The sequence below is a fragment of the Staurois parvus genome, unplaced genomic scaffold, assembly GCF_062004578.1.
Source record: "Staurois parvus isolate SC_StPar_1 unplaced genomic scaffold, SC_StPar_1.0 ptg001328l, whole genome shotgun sequence".
NCBI classification, from domain to species: Eukaryota; Metazoa; Chordata; class Amphibia; order Anura; family Ranidae; genus Staurois; species Staurois parvus.
In genome coordinates, this window is record NW_028319124.1 from 4,197,836 (window position 1) to 4,220,912 (window position 23,077).

At 42.3% G+C, this 23,077-nt stretch overlaps 1 protein-coding gene across 1 annotated transcript; it reads left to right on the forward strand.

The window, feature by feature from the left end:
• Positions 1–8,329: 8,329 nt before the first annotated feature.
• RETN (resistin) lies at positions 8,330–22,676 on the forward strand. The gene is made up of 4 exons (XM_089661287.1): positions 8,330–8,420; positions 14,447–14,499; positions 16,331–16,807; positions 22,465–22,676. The coding sequence occupies exons 2-4, from the start codon at positions 14,451–14,453 to the stop codon at positions 22,602–22,604; spliced, it is 666 nt and encodes a 221-aa protein (XP_089517413.1). The 5' UTR covers positions 8,330–8,420; positions 14,447–14,450; the 3' UTR covers positions 22,605–22,676.
• The last annotated feature ends 401 nt before the right edge of the window (positions 22,677–23,077 follow it).

A 23,077-nucleotide genomic window follows, 5' to 3' on the forward strand; every position in this document is an offset into this window, starting at 1 on the left:
AGCCTGGCAGACAGCAGAGAAAAAATTTCAGGTCAAGACAGTGTGCAGCTCGCGCAAATGATAACAGGAACCCAAGAGAAGAAAAATAAAGGGAGTGCATACCCTAAACTGGCTACCTCTCTGCACACACAAAGCAACCCAGAAGTAGATTGCAAGCTTTCCTACAACTTACCATGTGAGCTTTAGTTCAGCCAAACCTAGTGGCCCCAGGAGGCTTCTGTTTATTTTCAGTGCAGCTCCTTTCTGATCAACAATCTCCTCTTCCCCTCCAGCTCCAGACAGGACACCTGCCTTTAAAAGAGACTCCACTGCAGTGTCACAGGCTTGGGCTTGAGTAGACAGGCATCAGTAGCACATATGCCAAGATCCTCCATGACACCAATATCTTTGCTGTCCTGCACTCCTGCTGGCCCTTGGAATGAGCGCAAAGCCTCAAGACTTCCTTCAGCCAGCTCTGGCTACTGCTCTGTTCTAGTATGGAAGCTGGAGTTTGATGTGCATCACTCTGCTGGGACTGTCTGGCACCCAGGGCAACCAGAGCTGGCCAGAAGGACCCCCATATCTCAACCCATACCCCAGGAGCTGGTGGGAGTGCATGACGGCACAAAGTTAACAACAAAGCTAGTTGTCAGAGCAGACAGAAAACCAGAGCCCAACAGTCAGAAGGCTGCAGCCCGGCACTGAGTCATGGCCCAGTGATTGAGAACCTCTGATGTAGAAAACAGTCAGCTTGAGCAGAGCACACAGGAAGTTATCAACTCACAAGATTTCCAGCAAGGTCAACATGTATTATATTATTCTAGTCAGGTGCTAGGATTTATACTGTTAATTGTGTTTCTCCGCTTACCAGAGAGGCTGTCAGGTAAATTTACTGTGGTATTCTACTTAACAGAGTGCTGTGATTGATTAATCAGGTCTGCTGATGATGCTCTGGTGTTGTTTGGGTTTGTCTGATTTCTGCCTGCCTTCGGGAAGCTATGAGAGCCTTCAGAACATGGGTAGGGGCTAGGCAAATGAACTGCATGAATATTGATACAGTCCTAGCCAATTGCAGGGGAGGGTGGCCCCATTGCATGCTGGGAGTAGTATTTATATTCTGTGAGCACATGGGTTCAGCATCTTTCCCAGGAGTGGATTGCACCAAGCCGGGCTGGAGACAGGTTGCCTCGCCTGGCACTTGCTGCCATGTGGCCTCAGGTGGGTCAACCTGAAGGCCTGAAGTTAGAGAGAGTGACCCTGGTTCAACAGTAAGCTGACAGAAGGGAGCTGTCTGCCAAAGATATGTCTGGTATCACTGGAGGGTTTTGATTGGAAGGAGGCAACCATTTTGTTCTTGGACTTGGTGAGTACAGGCACTGAGAGATCCTGGGGACACTGGATTAGTGTTCTGAAGAGCTTGTCCAACGTGTGCCACTGCAAAGGACTTTGCTCAGTTCTGTTACTCCAGGACTGCTACAGTCTGCCGTAACAGGCCTCTACCTGAGGAGCTCAGCCCTATAACTACTACTGAAAAAGGGGACTTAGCTCATTCCTAGACTACTTGTTGCTACACCTTAAAGAGAAGTCTGCTATCTGCTTTCAGTCAGGACTTCAATACTGCTCAACTAACAGATAAGTTTAGACGTCCTCAGTATGAATAGTTCTAATATTGGAGTATCCTACTGCAATCCGCTATCCCTATCCCCAGTGCTACAATAAAACTGAAAAAACAAACATCCCCTAGACTGGTCATTGAAGACAACAAGAGGAAGTGTGTGTGTATTTGGCTGAAGAAATACATTGTCCCTGGCTGTGGGGCGAAGTAAGGGGAAACCAGGACAAACATACCAGTGGCCCTCGTAAGGGTAGCGCTACATGAACATAACAAACAAATGCAGCATAGCACTTTCAATGATATGTTTAACAGACCAAAATGACTGGATTAGAGAAGTTTATTACTGAGAGTTATATACACTTTAACCATTTGCCGCCCGCCCTATGGCCGAATGGCCGGCAAATGTCATCAGCGTTCCGGGTGGACGCCATATGGCGTCCTCCTGCACATGCGCAGATCGCGCTCCTGCAGAGCCGCGCAGCGGCGCGATCTGTCACCGGCCGTGTACCTCGGACATGGCCGATGACAGATCTGAGTATCGGCCCCCGTTGCCGGTACCATGTGACTAGCTGTCATGTCATGTGATTAGCTGTGGCCAAATCACAGCTAAGCACAAAAAAAAAACAACAAAAAACCCTGAATGAATCGATGTCATTCAGGTAAATGCTTGCTTATAGCAAAGTAATTCTTTGCTATAAGCAAATTGTGTAAAAAAAAAAAAAATATTGATCACTTCCCCAAAGTAGTACAATGTTACTATGGTAACATTGTACTACTTTGGTAATAGTGAAATATGAAAAACAAATCTTAAAAAAAGAAAAAAATTAATAAAAAATAAAAAATAATAAAAACAAATTTAAAAAAAATATATTTTTTTTTCATACTGTCACCAGTCAGTGTGCCTGATCACCGCCATGCCAGTTATATGATGACGCTGTACTACACTGGTGACAATATGTAAAAAAAAAATAGTGAAACTAATTTTTTTCATTTTTTCATTTTTTGATGACAAAAAAAATACAACTTCAAAAAACTCGCCATGCCTCTTATGAAGTACGTCGGACTGTCTACTTTGCAAAAAGGGGTCATTTGGGGGATATCTGTACTGTTCTGACATTCTTGGACCTCAAGAAATTAGATTGGCTGTCAGTACTTCAGGATTGATCAATATTCAGATCTATACCATAGTTTGTGAACTCTATAACTTTCCTACAAACTAAAAAATACATCCTAATTTGGGTTATTTTCACCAAAGACATGTAGCAGAATACATCTCGGCCTAAATTTATGAAAAACAATTAAGCTGGACCAATGTAACTATGTAAAAATATACCATGCCTGAAATTCATCTCTAACAAACCGTGCCCCTCTTCTCAGCCTTCACACTTGCCATAATCTAGGATTTCTCTGGTTACAGCAGTGCTTCTCAAATAGTGGGGCGCGCCCGGCTCCGTCAAGGGGGGCGCGGCGCGGTGCCGCCAGCGTCCCCCCCCTTCCGACAGAAGGGACACTAAGTACAGGGGTGGGCAGAGGGCTGCTGTCTCTTACCTGGCTCCCACGATGATCCATCCAGGAAGCGCTGCTCCTTCCGTCACTCTGGCCACTCCCTCACTCCTGCCGCTCGGCTCCGCCTCCTCACCGGTGATTGGCCGCCAGAACTGTAGCTCAGGAAAGGTACACAGGCGGCCAATCACGGGCGAGGAGGCGGAGCCGAGCGGACCCGCGAAAATTGAGTGAGGGAAAAGCTGGTAAGTGTGCAGTGCAGAAGTGCTGCTGCAAAAATACTATTTACAGTCGCGTGGGGGGGGGGCGCAAAATGTTTTCTTCTTCCTAGGGGGGGCATGACAGAAAATAATTGAGAAGCACTGGGTTACAGTAATTGTTGCAGTAGGAAAAAATCATCCCATATGTAAGAATCTGCTACCCTCTACTGTTCGTATTTGTGAACATGTGTTCTTAATATGACACAGTTAATTATGTATGCACTTCCTGTCTCTGGGAGGCTGGGTTAAAAACCCAGAGGAAGGAAGTAGATAGAGAGGTTTTTGAGAGGAGATAGAGAGGTTTATTAGGAATAATTGTTCCTATGTTCTGGCTGTTTAACTGCAGCTGCTCATAACTTTTTGATCTGATACTGGCAAAGTGCCATATAGCTAAGTCTGTGCTACTCTATGTATGTAGTGGTCACTTTCCAGTATATTAGTACGTGTGACGGGAGTCACTTTGGGTGGGGGGCCCATGAAACCCAGCTCACTTTGGAGAGGTAGGGAGACCCCTGTCTCAGCTCCTCATATCCCTCTTATGTGTAAATCACCCTGTGCTTCTTAGGTGTACAGGGTGATATGTCCTAATATTGTGTGGGGGTTGTTGATTGTTTAATGTCATGTGGTTGCATCCCATTGTTCTATTGTGTGTCTGGCTTGGGAGCAAACTATTATGGGATGTATGTGTTTATGTGTATTAGCTTAGTGGGGGGGTGTCTCCAGCAGCCCTTCTTTCTGATGGGACTGTCTGCTGGTGTGAAGTTTGAATACCTGTGTGTCTCTTGTTACTAAATGTAGATTGCCCCACCTTGTGTCATTATGCAGGGAGGGGGGGGATTGCCCCCTGAGTGTATATATCTTGTATCTGTGTTCAAATAAACTAGTCTACCTCTTGGTTTACTTCAAGACTGGTATTGTCTAGTTTTGTATGGTCGGCTGTGGTGTCTCTTGTCGGTGTTTGGATGGGGAAGTGGTAGTCAAACGGAAGTACTCAAGTGCAGTCTGGGTCGGTTCTGTTACAGTAGGTAAACCTGTTTATTTCAATAGAGTTTAGATGCATCTCCTGTTGTTTTAATTAACCCTGTCCTATCTAGTCTGAAATTCTATAGCTAGTTTTATCTCAAGGCTCAATAAAAAGCAGAGACTAGAGCCAGGTTAGGCATCCAATGGCCCAGTAGGTAGTTAGAGGTCCTATTGCATGGCAGATTAGAAACTACTATGGACTAAGAAGCAAAGTAGATAGGCTGTATGCAGTATCACACCACAGTTTCTACTGTTGAAAAGCTACATTTCAGACAGGTTGAGCAAAGGTTGGAGGATCTCCCCATCACCAATAACTCTTCAGGTCTTTGACAACAAGACAGACACTGCATCATTCTCTCCACTCATTCTTCCCATATTGGTGTGCATCTATATACAATGCTTATTGTTAATGTTATATGCTGGTAGCAGTAGTTCCTCAGCTCCCAATTACTGTGATTAGATTACTGATTCATTTTCCAGAAAGGGAATCCCCTCTGTCCTGGGTGAAGGCACTGCCAACTTTATTATCAAACCCATTCTTTCACTTAGTGAAGGTTCTCTTATCTACCCCCAGGTTTAAAGCAATTAAAGCTGTTTGGGGAGAGACATTTTTCATAACTTGCCAGAAGAGGGCTACACATATATTCCAGACTCAAATGATAAGGAAAAAGAGGAAGGGAAGAGACCAGAACCTGGAGTTGACACATACAGCGATCTGACACACCCAAAAGTGTTGTAGGGTAAACTGTAAGTATTTTCCAGTGTTGCAAATGTTTAAAACACAAAGTGAGGCCTGGTTACAGGTTCTCTTTGTGATATTCTGCAATATTTCATTAATTGCATTGTACCTGGGCCCCATTAATGAGTGTCGATGATGCCAGTCACTTCATTGTCTTATGTAATACCAGTAGAAGCAGTGCTAAAGCATTGCCCACACCCAATAGACTCCCAAAGACGTGTCACGACATTTACATCTATTTAGCACAATGGAAAGGTGTCCTCTCTAACACACCCTTCATTTATCATTTTTCTATATTCATCCTGACCTAATTAATAAACTATTGTTTTCCCAGGTTTCATACTTTTGACAGAGACAAATTACCATTTCAAAGTTAAAGTGTGTCTATAGCTAAAACATTTTATTAGCATTGCATAGAGTGGTTAAGTGCCCCTGTCATATTTTTCCTTTCAATAAATTTTTCTTGAATAGTTTTAAGTTTAAAAGATACAGATGCAACCGCTGTCATGTATATAAATAATGAAGTAACAAATGGTGACAGTCAATGGCGGTCGTACATTGGAAAACATATCTGTAAATAGAGACAAGTCATTTACATGGCCCCTGTCATATTTTTATTGCTGTCTGTGTCCCTACTGGGAAGTATTCCCTGATATTTTTTACTTTCGGTTATAAAAGTATATAGTAAACTCAAAGGTAGTCAAAATTGTAGGCCAAAATGTATTCTGCTACATGTCTTTGGTAAAAAAAAATCCCAATACATATATATGACTTGGTTTGTGTGAAAGTTATAGCATCTACAAACTATGGCATATATACTGGAATTTACGCAGCTGTTACTTTGTGACTGCCTATCACATTTCTTGAGGTGCTAAAATGCCAGGGCAGTACAAACAAAACCCCAAATGACCCTTCTTTGGAAAGTAGACATCCCAAGGAATTTGCTGAGAGGCATCTTGAGTCCATGGAACATTTTATTTTTGCCACAAATTTTTGGAAAATGACAATTTTGTTTTTTTACACAAAGTTGTCAGTTAAATGATAAATTGCTCACGCATGCCATAGGTAGAATAAAACCCCAAAGCACATTCTGCTACTTCTCCCAAGTATGGGGATACCACATGTGCGAGACTTTTTGGCAGTCTAGCCACATACACACCCCCAAAATCCAATGACCACCTCCAGGCTTTTAAAGGGCATATTTCCTCATATCACTTCCTCACTACCTATCACAGTTTCGGAGGCCCTAAAATGCCAGGATAGTACAAACAACCCCCCCCCCCCAAATTACCCCATTTTGGAAAGTAGACACCCCAAGGAATTTGATAAGAGGTATGGCAAGTATTTTGCAGATACCATTTTTGTCACAGGGTTTTGAAAAATATACATTGCAAAATACTCACCATGCCTCTTAGCAGATACCTGTCTACTTTTCAAAAAGGGGTCATGGGGGGAAGGGGGGGGCAAGGGTTCTTCTACTATCCTGGCATTTCAGGACCAACATTAGAAGCTTATGCCACACATTACCCACTTTTCTCACCACTTGAAGACCAAGCCTTTTCTGACACTTTTTAATTACTTGAAAAAAACAGTGTTTAAGCTTTTGAACCCCCAAACATTATATATTTTTTTTTAAAGCAGAGAGCCTAGACAATAAAATGGTGGATGTTGAAATTTTATGTCACACAGTATTTGCGCAGCGATTTTCAAAACGCAAATATTTCGGAATAAAAACTTTTTAGAATTTTAATGCAGAAAAACACAATATATTGCCCAATTGTTTGATAAGGTATAAAAGATGATATTATGCCGAGCAAATGGATACCAAACATAACATGCTTTAAAATTGCGCACACCCGTGCAATGGCGACAAAGTACGTACATTTTTAATATCCATAGGTGATGCTTTAAAAGCCTTTAGAGGTCACCACTTTGGATTTACACAGGAGGTCCAGTGCTAGAGTTACTGCCCTCAATCTGACGCTCATGTGATACCTCACACGCATCTGTGTTTACATACCGCCATGGGGCTGCTGCTTGTGTTTGCCTTTGCACACGAGCATGGGGATGGGGGTAGGGGTGAATTTCTTTTTATTATTATTTATTTTGCTTTTTTATTATTTCTACACTGTCCCTTTCATTTTATTTTTGATCACTTTTATTGTTATTACAAGGAATGTAAATATCCCCTGCGATAGCAATAGGCAGTGACAGGTACTCTTTTCTAAAAAATCTGGGGTCTATTAGACTCTAGATCTCTCCTCTGCCCTTAAAGCATCTGATCACACCAAGAAGAGTGTGATCAGAAGCTTTCCCAATTTTAAAATGGCACTGTTTATATCCGGCGAAGCGGCCTTTTACCAAGTGATCAGCTGTGTCCAATGACACAGCTGATCACCGGGTAAATACAGTTGCTGGTTATCGGCTGCACTTTCCTCACACTGTCACAGTGTGAGTAAAGTACTGTGGATAGCTGGCAATTGTCACAGAGCAGATCGGCACTGATGATCAGGGCACTGATGATCAGTGCTCAGAAGTGCCACCCATCAGTGCTGTCCAGCAGTGCCGCCCACCAGTGCCCAGCAGTGCCGCCCACTAGTGCCGCCCACTAGTGCCACCCACTAGTGCCGCCCATCAGTGCCACCAGTCAGTGCCGCCTATCCGTGCCGCCTCATCAGTGCCCATCAGTGCTGCCTATCAGTGCCCATTAGTGCTGCCTATCATTGCAGCCTCATCAACGCACATCAGTGAAGGAGAAAAATTACCCAATTGCAACATTTTATAATAGAAACAAAGAAAAACGTTTCTTTTTTTTCCTCTTTTTTTGTTTATAGCGCAAAAAATAAAACACCCAGCGGCGATTAAATACCACCAAAAGAAAGCTCTATTTGTGTGAAAAAAAATTATAAAAATTTCATATAGGTACAATATTGCATAACCGTGTGATTGTCATTCAAATAAGGAAAGCGCTGAAAGCTGAAAATTGGCCTGGGCACGAAAGGGGTATAAGTGCCTGGTAGGCAAGAAGTTAAAATGTCTGGTGCAATGTTCTTTGATTTTTTCTCTCCCAAATTAATTATATATGAATGCACAAGGAAAACCAATATATGAATTATCTCCATAATTTTTTATTGGGTGTTGTCCCTGAACAGGTTGTATAGCTATACACGCCTATAGCCTAAATTATAGGTTAGCCCAGGGAATGTCCTCGCCAGGTTACAGGGTGTAAATTTCATGGTGGCGGTTACTATAAAAAAGGACTTGTCTCCGTAGCTGTACGGATTGCTCTCTGCTGTGGGAGGTAAGCAAAAGGGATGAGGGAAAATATAGATATTTGTTTTATGTTATGTTATATTATATTCCCTTGATATTTCTTTTTCTAATGAGCTTAGACAGAAACAGTCCCCAAAATTAAAATCAGTTTAAAGGCTTGCATACACCATCAGTCAGAGCCTTTTCATGAAGAGCCGCCCAGACTCATACGTTTGAATGCAAAATGCAGGAAGACAACGCTTGTGTACACAAGCACTTACACAGTCTTCTTACTAGACGTGCAATTCGTTTTGTTGCAAATCAAAATTAGGACTACATTTTCATTATTCAGAGATTTGGATGTACCCAAATTTCTGAATCACAATAGTAACGAACTTTAACAAATCCAAAGCAAATAAAATTATAACTAAACAAATTATCCGAATTCTAAAATTATGTTGAATTCCAAAATAAATTTGAATTCGAAATGGAAACACATTGCAATAAATACAGCAAGGAAAAAAAGTGAAATAAGATGATTCCTACTTAGGCTGCTTAATAAAATAGAATAGAAAAGAATAGAATAGACTAGAATAGAATAAAATAGAATAGATTAAAACAGAATAAAAAAGAATAGCTTATAAAAGAATAGAATAGAAAAACTAGAATAGAATAGAAGATAAAATAGAATAAAATAGAAGAACAGAATAGAAGTTAATAGAATATTCAAATTCCGAAATTTAAACTTCAAATAAATGCAAATTTGAATTGATTAAAAAATAACAAATATACAAACAAATTCTGAAAACAAATCATTCTAACATATCGAATATGACAAAACAATATTATTAACCTAATGAACGAATCCAAATTGAAACAAATTTTTCAGTTGTGCACATCTCTGCTTCTCAGGGTTCGGTATCCTAGGCCATCTTGATGGAGCAGGTGGGATGACATATCTGCATGCACAACTCAGTGCACATTCTAAGGAAGTTTGCAAGCAGGCAGGTACAAACCTTTATTGCTGAGGAGACTTAGGCTGGCCATACATTATACAATTATCTTCCAATTTTCTGCCCAATTTCCTTTAGATTTACCTTCAACTGTGTAGTGCAAGGGCCTGCCTAATTGGATACAACTGAAAGTGTTGTTTAGGTTTGTCCTCCTATTATATGGTTTTTGGTAAATCTAAGCCAAAAATCTGCAGATAATTGTATAATGTATGGCCAGCAATAGTCAGTCCCTTCTTCAATAAAAAAAAACCCTCACTGCTAGCAACTTTTTAAAGCCAAATTTCCAGTTTAAGATGTGTATAGTTCCATTCAATAATATATGGCAATGGTTGCTGTTGAACTGAATTCTTATGATTGCAGAGCTACTGCATGGCAACCCATACATTCATCTTTTTTTTTCATTCAACTAGCGGGTTGAACGAAAATAAGTATCCAGTTCCCCCATCCACATATTTGAGGTGGATGGGGGAATCCAACCGCTGTGCTATTGTGTTCTGACAGCAGAAACAGCCTTCCCCACTGTCAGAACACACATATCAGTGCTGCTGGCTATCGATCAGGAAAAATCCGACAGGCTGGTTGTACAGAAGTCAATCAGTAGATCGACTTCTGTACAACCAAGGTGCCCATACATGGCTATAAATGTGGCCTCGGTCCAGCGCTGTTCTCACCATGGCTGGTTTCACCTGCTATCTTCTCTCCCTGGCGCCGGCATCTTCAGCCGGGTGCCCACTGCGCATGCGTGAGAAGCGCTGTGCTTTGTGAATGGTCCCGTAGTCTTCTGGGACCTGTCACGTGTCCCAGAAGACTATGGGGAGGGAGGGGGGAGGACAACGTCTGCATCTGATCGCCTAGGCGATTGCAGCGGAAGTGGGAGCGGGTACCTATCAAATTCTGGTACCCGCTCCCCAAAGGTGCTAATCCTTAACGGGGAGCAGTGGACAAAGGCTTAAAGCGGAACTTCCCCTTTTGGGTGGCGCTCCGCTTTAAGTCTACAATTTGCATTAGCAAAAAAAGCACTGTCAGTAAGATGTGTTTGTGTACAGTATTTATGAGAAAAATAAATGTTTATCTTCAATTAGAAGATAAAAAATGGACAATGGGAATGGTTAAAAGCCATTTCAAATTTTATTTTCTGTATGTGTCAGATTTCCCTTCACTTTCTGTGCCATAGACAAAACAGGAAGAAAAGGGATGAATCCGCTCTTAGCTGTCTCTGGAACAAGTGTCCCCAATTGATAGATTTCACCTTTATTCCTGTTCAATTAATTATCAGAAAATGTTGGATTTTCTCATTGCCATCAGTATTTGGGGACACAGACAGCCCTTGAACCTACTCTAATTTTTCCATTACTCATATTTGACCATATGAAGATATGATGGTTAAATTAAAGGCAAAATATGGCCAAAGCTATTTTGGCCATACTTCTCCGGTGGGTCATTGGAGTGCACTTAGTTCTGCACTTCTGTGACCCAGCTCGCTAAAGCCCGCTGTTGGTTGATATCACATAGCTGGTCCAGGCTCTGCAGGCATTGTAACAATAATATCGGGATCTGCTCAGATGCCTGACTGGCAGCTGGCTCAGCCTTTTAGAGTGCCGTTGAGAGCCAGCCGCTCCTGCTCTCTCGATAGTCTGGCACTCCAGCGAGCACTAGAGGGGTGGAGCACAGACAGTCACCAATCTCTGCTCACTGAAGACTGAGAACTCGGCAAACAGAGGTCATGTGATCACTCAGTTCTCGGTGTTCATCCACCTAGGTAAGTATGTATGTTTGGTTTTTTGGAACAACCCAAAACCCTAGTGCCCTAGTGCAATACATTTTTATTAAGAGCAACTATAAAACCTTTACCCAATACACTCAAACGGGAGACACCTCCAAGAGGCTAGCTGTCAGCCTGAAATGACAGGAACCACCGTGATTAGATGCTAGCATGCCCTTGCTACTGCGCATGCGCTCGATCCAGCCAGCGCCACGCTCCATTGAGAGAGACCTGCAACACAGAGAAGAACAGGGAGATGAAGACACACATCAAGGTTGCTATGATTATGTGTTTTGGAGGCATGGCCTCCTTTATCAAGTCACTCCCACTCCTCATGTATCATGTGTTAACCAGATCTTAAAGGGACCGCACCAGGAGAAGCTAACTGATACAAAATATAGATAGTGGGACAACAGTAACATTATCATTCTCATTGTTACAATATATCATTAGGAATTTCATTCAGATTATTATTATGATTAATAATAATAGCAAATGCTACATGATAATAGTTACAAAATCTGTTTTCACTGCATAATAAGATTAATAATAATAATCAGTAAATGGAATTAAAATTAAATTGAATAAAATCAAAATGGGGACAGCCAAGCTGACATTATTGTCATCCGCTGTGCAATTAATGGAGATGAAGATCAATCTCCTACAAAAAAATTGTTAAAAATTTTTATATAAGATATTGCTTTTTTCATTGAAATGTAAGATCATAACATACTGATTGAAGTACAGTAGCCAATAAGTTACCGAAAAATAATAAAACACCCTAATAGAAGGGAAATATATTTATTAAATTAAAGTATTAATTTCCAGTTCCTCGTTTGATTAATCAGGGACCTATAATGTCTCCCGTGCACACAATCTGGAAGACCTCTCCCCTGGAACAGACATTGGTATAGCTTCGATACCAAAAAAGCTCTAAGCCCTCTATACTTCCACCATGTACCTGAGAAAAGTGTCGGGGAACACTATGTCTATCCTATGTTTATCCCGGTGCTCCACAAATTTTATGTGCATAGTGCGCACCATCCATCCCACATAGTACAGCCCACAAGGACACCTCAATCTGTACACCACCACAATCTGAGTACCACAATGTATAAATTGTTTTATATGGAATACCCTTCCATCTATTCTTGAAATTTTCTTTTTTCAGTAGAGAGCTGCAGTAACGCTTAGATAACCATACTTCTCTTTTAAATCCGACATTTATATGAAACCACCAGCATTCTTTAACCCCTTGGCGCCGGTGCCTCCCGGCCCTTTAAGGGTTTCAGAAGCCAGGAAGCGGGGCGGGGTTTTAGGGTCATGTTACCGCCGTGATTCGCCGTCAGGGCGGTCACATGGTCGGGAAAGGTCCCAATCGAAAGAGAAGATCGGGACCTTTCCGTGAGTATCGGACATGCGTGCTGGGAGCACGCAGGGCGCGCGATCTCAGTACATATGTTTTTCTTAATTGCAAACAAATGTGCGGCCACTCGGTGTCTAAGCCCAGACGCTGGGAGGCCGCACATTTGTGTGTGGCCGGCGTGAAGAGGTTAAATTCCAAGAATGTTGATTATTCCAGCAAAAGGCACATCTTTGCATACAAATTTAATTACAAGTTTGATTTTTAGCATAACTAATGGCAGGGGTTATAACCCTCAATTACTGTTTAATTACAATAACATTGCACCATATGAGTTAAATAATGATCTTTGCCTTGGCTGATATTCTATGTCACTCAATAAATTTAGGACCACATTTTGTCCAGAGAGTCCTTTTTTTATTTTTGACAAGACGTCTATCAATTATTTATTGCAAATGCTAAACCTGGTGTTTTGGGACAAGATGCCTGTAGGCAGGGTGGCAGAACAGCTCAACACGAATAAAGGTCAGCACAGTGGAAAGGTCAGCACAGTGGCTAAATGATTAGCACTTCCGCCTGGCAGTACTAGGGTCGCTGGTTCAAATCCCAACCCCAGCACCACCTGCCTAGAGTTTGCATATTCTCCCTGTGCCTGCGTGGGTTTCCTCCCACTCTCCAAAGACATGCTGGAAGGTTCATTGGCTCCTTTCTAAATTGGCCCTAGTATGTGTATGTATGAATGTGAGTTAGGGACATTAGATTGTATGCTCCTTGAGGGTTAGGGACTGATGTGAATGTACAATATATATATGTAAAGCGCTGTGTAAATTGACAACAGTATATAAGTACCGGAAATAAATAAGGTTTGTAAAAGTCTTGAAGGTGAAGAAGGTTTTTAAGATACAAGAGGAATATGGAACAAGCTTCACGGGTGTCAAACTGGCGGCCCTCCTACTGTTGACAAACTACAAGTCCCATGAAGCATTGCAAGATTGACAGTTACAAGCATGACTCCCAAAGGCAGAGGCATGATGGGACTTGTAGTTTCGCAACAGCTGGAGGGCGGCCAGTTTGACACCCCTGAGCTAGGTAATAGGAACTCAGTATAGAACACTCAGGCTGGTGAATGCTGCAAGGTAACAGCTCTGCACAAGTATCACACTGAAGTCTAGTACACACTATGAGAAAATTGGACGAACAATCATCTGATTTTCCACGAAACTGCATATCATGATGTAGTTGGAATGGTATTGACTAAGGCCAACAAAGGAAAAAGTAAAAGAAAAAGTGTAAGACCTACTTCTATGTAGCGTACATGCATAGTAGAAGAGGAAGTGTAGGCTCGTTCTATACTTCTGCTCATACACGTTTTTTCTCTGTTCGATTTCCATACGATTACTGTACACATTAGATGAAAATCAGATGTTTTGGTTGCACCCTTGGTATTTGCCGTCTGAAAAGTCAGATTCGGCTGTCAAAAGACATACTCTGTTTACAAAAAAAAAACAAATGGCAAGGTGCTGCATGGCAAAGGTACCAGGAGACATGACTCCATATGAAATCATTCATCATTTTGGTTGCATTTACAGCTATGTGTATGTGATATTTGAAGCAATGGCTCACATGCGCCCATTTTTCTCCTATGGGTCTTTAACAGGCTTCTATGTACCAAAAACCAAGAAATGAATGGGGACATATGCTGAAGTGCATTGGGGCAAAAGAGGTACTAATGCACGCATTGGTGAGAAACTGCCTTAAAAAAGGCACTCCAGATCCTCAGAAAATGCTGTTAAGGTTTCAAGTATCCAAGGAGGTTCAAGTCACTAGTGCACAGGGGCTCTGTATGATTTCTTTCTGCTCATCAGTATTACTGCAGATAACTGTATATTTCAAATGGAAATGGGATTCATCGATTTTTTTTTTTTTCACTCTTGCAGAAACATGGCATCGTTAACACTGTTCGTTTGTTGCCTGTTAGTGGCATCCACATGTAAGTACCAGGAATATTGCATAGCATATACTACTTTTACCTTACATGATAGATAATAGTTTTTGACAATGGGCTGCCTGTTAATACTTATCTGTCCCACTGTCCCAAATCCGATCTTCTTTTCTAGAAACAATGGCCAAAGAATCTTTTGCATCCTACATTTCACTGCATAAAGCCCCAAACACATGATGAGAATATTGGACGAATGATCCATCCATTTTTTTTTTGCATGCTAGTCTCATATCAAAAGTGAAGAGGTTACTAAAGTTCGGAAAATTGTTGTATGACAGAAAGAAAATTCGGAAGTGATGTGCCCGTTGCAGGCCTCTCTCATCTTTTTGGGTGGGAGAACTTGCACAATTGGTGGCTGACTAGATACTTTTTTGCCCCACTGTATGGCTCTGCTATGTGGAGCCGTACGAAGCAGTGTGTAGGAGCTGACAGGGGAGAGATCTGCGTTGTTTATACACAGGTCTTTCCCCCATTGGAGATACTTGGCGATCAATGGGTGTCGGTGAGTAATCACCGGTCGGGATCCGGTGATTGACAGCCAAGGCCACGAATAGCTGGATGGGTAGTGCACCCTCCCAGAACTGCAAAATCACATATATATATACACATGATTTTGTGCACCCATGCTGCCCTGTAGCAGTATTTCTGCTATGGGGTTGCGCATAAGCAGTTAAATTCCATGACTAAGCCCCATGGGCGGTGCAAAACATGTCTGGGTATGTCCAGGACAGAGATAAACTGAGGCTGCCACTATCTCCTTGATGTATGGGATTGCTTGGTTTGCGGCTTGTGGTTCATTTCTTTTGCTCTCATATTGCTCCCACCCCCCTCTGCCAATCCCTTCACTGGCTTCCGATTGTGCAACGGATCAAATTCAAAATTCTAACACTGACGTACAAAGCCGTCCACCACACTGCCCCAAATTACATCACTGACCTAATATCCAAGTACCACCCAACACGCACACTCCGCTCCTCACAAGACCTCATTCTCTCTAGTTCCCTGGTCTCCTCCTCCCATGCCCGCCTCCAGGACTTCTCCAGGGTGTCACCCATCCTCTGGAACTTCCTGCCCCAACCCATCAGATTATCACCTACTCTCCTCTCCTTTAGGCGCACCCTGAAAACCCACCTCTTCAGGGAAGCCTACCCCACCCCCTGCTAATTTGCCGACCTCCTCCACTCTTCCTACCACTCCATCCCCCACAGCTATCTCCTCCTGTACCACTATCCCCTCCCTCCTAGATTGTAAGCTTGAAAGAGCAGGGCCTTCGAACCCCTCGTGTATCGCATTGTATTGGTATTGTTCTGTCGCATGTTCTGTCCCCCTTTGTAATGTACAGCGCTGAGCGAACTGTTGGCGCTTTATAAATACTGTATAATAATAATAATAATGTATTTGTATTATATTTTCAAAAATTGTACAATCTGGAATCGTACAAGAAAAATGTTTGTGCTTGTCCTATCATAGAATTTCGGATTATCATAGAGTCGCTGTGAAAGCAGTATTTTTTGTACGATTTTCTGATTGTGTGTACTATAGGCAGGGGCATCCCTAGAGTTGGTGTCACACAGTGTGATAACACTTAGTGACACCCCCTCCGACGATCCCCGCAGGATGGATCGGATCTGCAGATTGAGCATAATGGATCGGAGTCCGATCCATTATCCTCCCCAATCCACAGATCCGATCCATCCTGCAGGGATAGTCAGCTTGCAACCTATACAGGGTTAACTCTGCACGAGCTCCATCAAAAAGATATTAAATGACGTATGTAACATATGTGAAAATAACTTGGCTTGTGTTTATATTTCTGCAGTTTCACAGCCAGCTTGGCCTAATTTTAACTTATTATTACCTGGCGGATATGGAGGAGGAAATGGAGGATACGGTGGAGGGTATCCCAATTCAGGAGGAAGTGGAGGAAACAGTGGAGGACGTCCAAGCACAGTAGGAAATGGAGGATACGGTGGAGGGTATCCCAACTCAGGAGGAAGTGGAGGAAACAGTGGAGGACGTCCAAGCACAGTAGGAAATGGAGGAAATGGTGGAGGGTATCCCAGCCCAGGAGGAAGTGGAGGATATGGTGGAGGTTATCCCAGCTCAGGAGGAAGTGGCGGATACAATGGAGGACGTCCAGGCACAACAGGAGGTGGAGGATATGGTGGAGAACAACCCAGCACTGGTGGAGGTGGTGGATCTACCACTACAGGAGGATCTCAGTGTAAATGTCCAGTTCCAGATATGAAATGCGTAGATAGTATAGCCAATGGAATGATTGCAAAATGCCCTGCAGGTAAGATATTTTTTTCATGGTAGATTATACTGTTTTAAAGTAAACCTAATCTCAAGAGAAACAATAGATGTTGCAATGTGTTGAGGTGTCCTGAAAAATCTAGTTCCCTGGCTATTATTCTTGTCATTCTGACCATGTTGCCTGGCTGCATCTTGGCCATCTTGTATTAAACTGAGTCACTGTGTGATTGGGAACAAATATGCAAATTAGGACTTCTGACTGAGCACCTCCTATTAGCGGGAAGCATGGAGAATTGAATCCTGGACAGGAAAGGTAATCTGGGAAGAGGGGGTGCAATTACAGGAACCGATCCCATATGTGTCTCTCACTGCAGCAGCTGAAAGCCGATGGGAGGGAAAGAAGGAGAAGCTAGATTTTAGCTGCCGCAGGGAGAGACACCCAGGGGATAAGTTCTTCTAATTACCCCCCCTGCCCCTGCACCGATCACCCCCTCTCCTGCCCATATCTGATTCTTTTGTTGCCTGGGCCCACGTACAGGAGGACTGGTGTCACCCCATTATCAGCAGCCCTGTCTCTGTATGTGCTTGCAAGTCCTTTATTACAAAACAAAAAATAAAAATAAATGTCCCCCGTAGTGAATCCAATATCAGTCATGATGAATCTCAAGTTGATCTACTTCGGAGGACATTTATTTTTTATTTTTTGTTTTTTTCATAAAAGATTTGTAAAAAACGGTGTATTTTTTCTCACTTTTTAATCTTTTTTTGGTGAATGAGTAGAGATACTATGTACCCCATACTCATATTCACATGGGGATGGCGGGATCTGGGGGCCCCCTTGATAAAGAGGGTTTTAAGATTCTGATAAGCTCCTCGCCCACAGACCCACACAACCACCGCCCAGGGTTGTCGGGAAGAGACCATTGCCCCATCACCATGGGGTCAAGGCACTTTGGGGGGCCCAAAACACTCCCCCCCCATGTTGAGGGCATGTGGTCTAGTATTGTTCGAAGGGGGAGGGGGGGCGCTCGCTCATCCACCCACCTTTGATGACCTGCTGGACTGAATGCTCAGATAAGGGTCTGGTATGGATAGGGGGAGACCCCATGCCATTTTATTTTTCATTGCAGGAAATTCTTTTTTTTACATTCAGCTGTCATTGGGGAAACCACTGACAGCTGATAAGTCATCAGATGTTAAAGATGCACTGTCCAGCTTCCCAGACCTCTCCTTAATGACCAGCTATTTTTCACACAGAATCTGGATCAGTCAATAAATTTTCAACCGATTCGAATTTGAATTGTTCTGAAAATTTGGAATTTGTTAGAAACTGAATAAACGAAACAAAACAAATTTGAACAAAATTCATTACTATTGTTATTCAAAAATTCGGATACATCCGAATCTCCGAATAACCAAGAATTTGTTGGATTTAGAATCGGACCGAAGCGAATTGCACATATCCACAGTGGATGCTGCATTTAAGGTATAGCTATAATTGTCACAGTTGCCAGTGGGGCTATATCAGTTATTATGCCATATCTAAACTTATCTTTCAAGCCCTCAAGATTCATAGCTGTTCTATTATGCACCACCATGGCAACTGCAGATCTAAAAAGATGGCACTGTCCTTGGTGAATTGGAGGGTTTAGTCCCACTCAGGGGCGGACTGACCATTTGGAAACTCGGGCACTGTCCGAGGGCCTGGGGCCAGTAGGGGGCCCCATGAGATGCCCCTGGTACCTTTTTCATAGGATTTTTTGAGTTTGGGCAAGGACACAGGGGCCCCATGATCCCCTATTGCCTGGGGGCCCCATGAGTTGTCAGTCCGCCCCTGCCTCTCCATCACCATTTTTCTCTTGGTGCCAGGAAAACCTGTCAGAAGTGACTCATGCTGATAACAGGGAAATGAGGCAGTAGACAGAAAAGACACTTAGTGCTCTGGATTGAGACAAGAACACACTACGGAGGATTATGCTTTGTTCATATTCCATTTCTGAGGTTTGCAACCACTTTAACACAGCATTTCCAGCAAGCACACCAGTTAATGTAGTAAATAGTTAGTGTGGGCCAGCTTGCCCCAAACAAACTGTTTAAAGGGACGTTAAATGCGGAGTTAAGCTTTGAAGCAGAACTAAACCAACTGATCTACAGTACATTCAAGGCATGCCTCTGATGATAACTGTTACAGTTGTCTGTGTGTTTCTGTCAGTACTCAAGAAAAATTTCAAGCCCTCAAATAATTGATCGCACCATTGCAACTGTAGGTCTAACTATGGGCTAAGATGGCACCATCTTTGCCTCGTAAAGGATAGGAGAGTTTAGATCCACTTTAACATTCACACCATTACTTGCTAATGTTTGGAATTTAGTGTTTTCCTCTAAAGGCGATCTAAAGTCATATAATATTCCATTCCCTTAAAGTGTATTTACAGCCATGGCTGTTGAGAATGATGAGAGGTTGAAACCTCTTGTCAGGTTCTTATTTCTGTCTGCGCCCAAGTAAGGAAGACTCAGCCTTTCTATTTGTCCTGATGACCATCATTACAGAGATGGAAAGTGATGGGAAATCCCAAATTTTATAGCTGTCACCAAAACAAGAGGTGGGAATAAATCTTCCAGCGGGCACACCTGTTCTGGTGACAACTGTCTAAAAGGGAAAACTCCCCTTACTTTGCAGAGATTTGTTCCTATTTCCTGTTGTGTCTCTAGAACAGGAACCAAAGAGAAATCTTTTCCATGTGACAAATGGCAAACAAAGAAAAAAAACCCTTCATCAAAATGAAAAAAAAAGAAAAGAAAGTTTTTGCTATAAATAAATGAAATACTTTTGCTATAGTAGTCAGGAGTCTTTGGGAACTGGGCAAACATCCAAACGTATTGCATAGTAACCAATCAGCTTCTAACTTCAGCTTGTTCCATTAAGCTTTGACAATAAATCCTGATTGTGTAAGAACCAGGGGCGGACTGACAACTCATGGGGCCCCCGAGCAATAGGGGATCATGGGGCCCCTGTGTCCTTGCCCAAACTCAAAAAAGCCTATGAAAAAGGTACCAGGGGCATCTCATGGGACCCCCTACTGACCCCGGGCTCTCGGGCAGTGCCCGAGTTTCCAAATGGTCAGTCCGCCCCTGGTAAGAACAGTCCTCCTGCGCTACCAACCTAACTGCAATGACCCCCGAGTGGCCGCAGACACCTATCAGGGGTGGACTGACCATTCGAGCAGTGGGGCACTGCCCGAGTGCCCAGGGTCAGTAGGGGGCCCCATGAAATGCCCCTGGTACCTTTTATAGGCTTTTTTGGGGTGTGGTTTCGAATGTGGGCAAGGACATAGGGGCCCCATGATCCCCTATTGCCCGGGGGCCCCATGAGTTGTCAGTTCGCCCCTGCTAACTATATTCCAAAATAGTGGCCACGTGATGAAACGGCTTTTATATTCTCCTTTAGCTGAGAAAACGAGGGAGATTTACTAAAAGTACTGCACACAGAAGCTGGTGCAGTTCTGCAAAGTAACCAATCAGGATTTATTATAAAAGAAGTGAAGTGGTGCTGCGCTACTCAGTGCATGAACAATATAACAAATAAATCAGAAACTTAATGCACATATGACCCTCATCCAAGTGTGAAAACAACAAATGCAAAAAACACGAATAAGTGCAGACAATACCAAATATCAATAAAGACAGCACAGTGTGCTAATACTGTGCCAGTGACTGACGTGAACACAAGGAAATAATGATAATAAAATTGATGTGATAAAGTAAGTCCCAAAAAGGATAATAGCAGTCCCAAAAAACACAGGAACAAAAAAGAATGTTCAACACAAGCCATGAGACATCCAGTTATGATATATATATATATATATATCTATATATATATATATATATAAAATCAATTCTCCACCAGCTAGCATGCGCGCCCACCTTCAAAATGTGACCCCCAAGGAGTCATAAAGCATAAAGAAACCTCAAATAATGATCCCAAATAGATGGTCCTTGATAGCAATCAAAGAAAAATGGGTCCTCTCCATTGACGATGGCAAACACTCACAGACATGCTCCAGGTATGGCCACAGACCTCTATCACCTCAATTAGTAGGTGTTTCTGTGTAACTTGATTCAAAAATAGACATCCACAAAGCAGAGGCAGTCTAGCCAAAATCAGCGTAAGATCTTTAACCTCTTCGCGTCCAGGCCATGTCGATAAACGGATGGACGGGAGCGCTGCCGATGCAGGTGGACGTTGCTAAACGTGTCCCCGCATCCATTGTCTGTGCGCGCTCACTGGGAGCGCTCAGCAGCACGATCGTGGCTGCTGTGTCCGGAGGACAGATCGCTGTACGGGACCTCTGTGTGAGGTCTCGATTCATGTGATCACTGATTGGCCAGTCAGTGATCACATAAATAATAGTAAACAAGATGTCACTTCCTGACATCATTGTTTAATAGTTGTGAAATCTGTGAATGATCACCGAGGTCACATGGTACAAGGCTATTCACAACAGTCTTGTACCATGTGACAAGCTGTGACCAATCACAGCTCAGACAGTATTTCTCAATGGCTGCAAGAATGCAACCAGAGAGCAGGAGAAATGATTGCTTTTACAGCCTTTATGGGTGTAAAAGCAATCAGTGTAAAAAAAGTAAAAAAAAATCTTCAACACCCCCCACAAGTAGTACAGTATCACTATGGTGACACTGTACTGCTAGGGTGATGGTATGTTAAAAAAAAACCTCATCAGTAATAATATAAAAATGTAAAAAACTGTTTTGAAAAATTATAATTTTTGGTTATAAACTAATTTGGGTTATTTTTTTTTCTTTACTAAAAAGAGAGATTTTGGCCAAGATTTATGAAGGAAGATTATTTATTTACAAAATGTTATAAGAAAAACACTTTTTAAAAAAAAAATTTTTGGACTTTTTCATTTATATAGCAAAAAAATATAAAATCCCAGTGGTGAATAAATACCACCAAAACAAAGTTTTATCCATCTCAAAAAAATGCTAAAAAATTCATATGGGTACAGTGTTGCATGACCGCGCAATTATCATTCAAAGTGTGATAGCGCTGAAAGCTGAAAATTGGCCTGAACTGGAAGGGGGTGAAAGTGTCCGGACTTGAAGTGGTTAAATTCACATCCCCAGCTCTGAAGGGGTTACTGCAAGGATCCCAGTGGGGCATCACCTGAAGGAAAAGCCAATTGGGTCATAGCAGAATAGCAGTCACAGCAGAGGTATGCTCAGCAAGGAAGTCAATGACTTCACTAATTCATGTTTTTTTTGCATTTGTTGTTTTCACACTTGGATGAGGGTCATATGTGCATTCATTTTCTGATTTATTTATTTATGTATGTTTTATTGTTCATGCACTGAGTAGCGCAGCACCAATTCACTTCTTTTATAATAAATCCTGATTGGTTACTTTGCAGAGTTGCACCAGTTTCTGTGTGCAGCACTTTTAGTAAATCTCCCCCATAGTCTCAGATAAAGGGGAATATAAAAGCCGTTTCATCATGTGGCCAATGACCAAGCTCAGCCACATTGCCAGATCGAGGTCTGTCTTATTTAACTATAGATTGGCTTAAAAATATATAAAATTATTGCTATTTAGTGCATCCGACCATTTTCCTTAAACTTCAAGTTGGCGTGGTGCTTCCCCAGGCAGGAGATGATGCTCTTCTCTTTTTTTTCCAGGCTATACAGCTCTTTCATGCTCATGCGCAAACAGCTGTGGTACAACTACGTTTCCGGGTACGGATACCTGCAAATGTGAATGCTTGGAAACAGACTGGGCCTTAGCCCGCTGCTGCAAGATCGTCTATGCTACACAGTAGCACTCCATCTTCATATCTCTTCATTTGCTCCTTTATTTCTGAGCAGATCATTAAAAATATTTTATGTAATAACTGTATGGTATGAATGCATATGATTGATAGAACAAAACATACTACCGTTTTGACAGCAAAATATAGGACAACCTAAAACAAATGAGCTGATTAACTGTTACCCTAGGTTCACACCTAAGCGTTTTCTGCCACGTTTTCCGTTTTGAAAAAATGCACTACAGTCCATTTAACATGATTTCCTATGGGACAGGTTCACATCTCCACGTTTTCACCTGGTGCATTTTTTGGAGAGGTTCAGGGACTTTTTTGAAAACAAAACATTGGATTTTTAGTTCTATAGACTTCAATGGGAATGCTGTTGCATTTTTGATGCATTTTGCATTTTAAATCTGCCTAGCAACAAGAAATATGAAAAAAAAATGCAAAACGCATCAAAAACACATCAAAAACGTGTCAAAAAA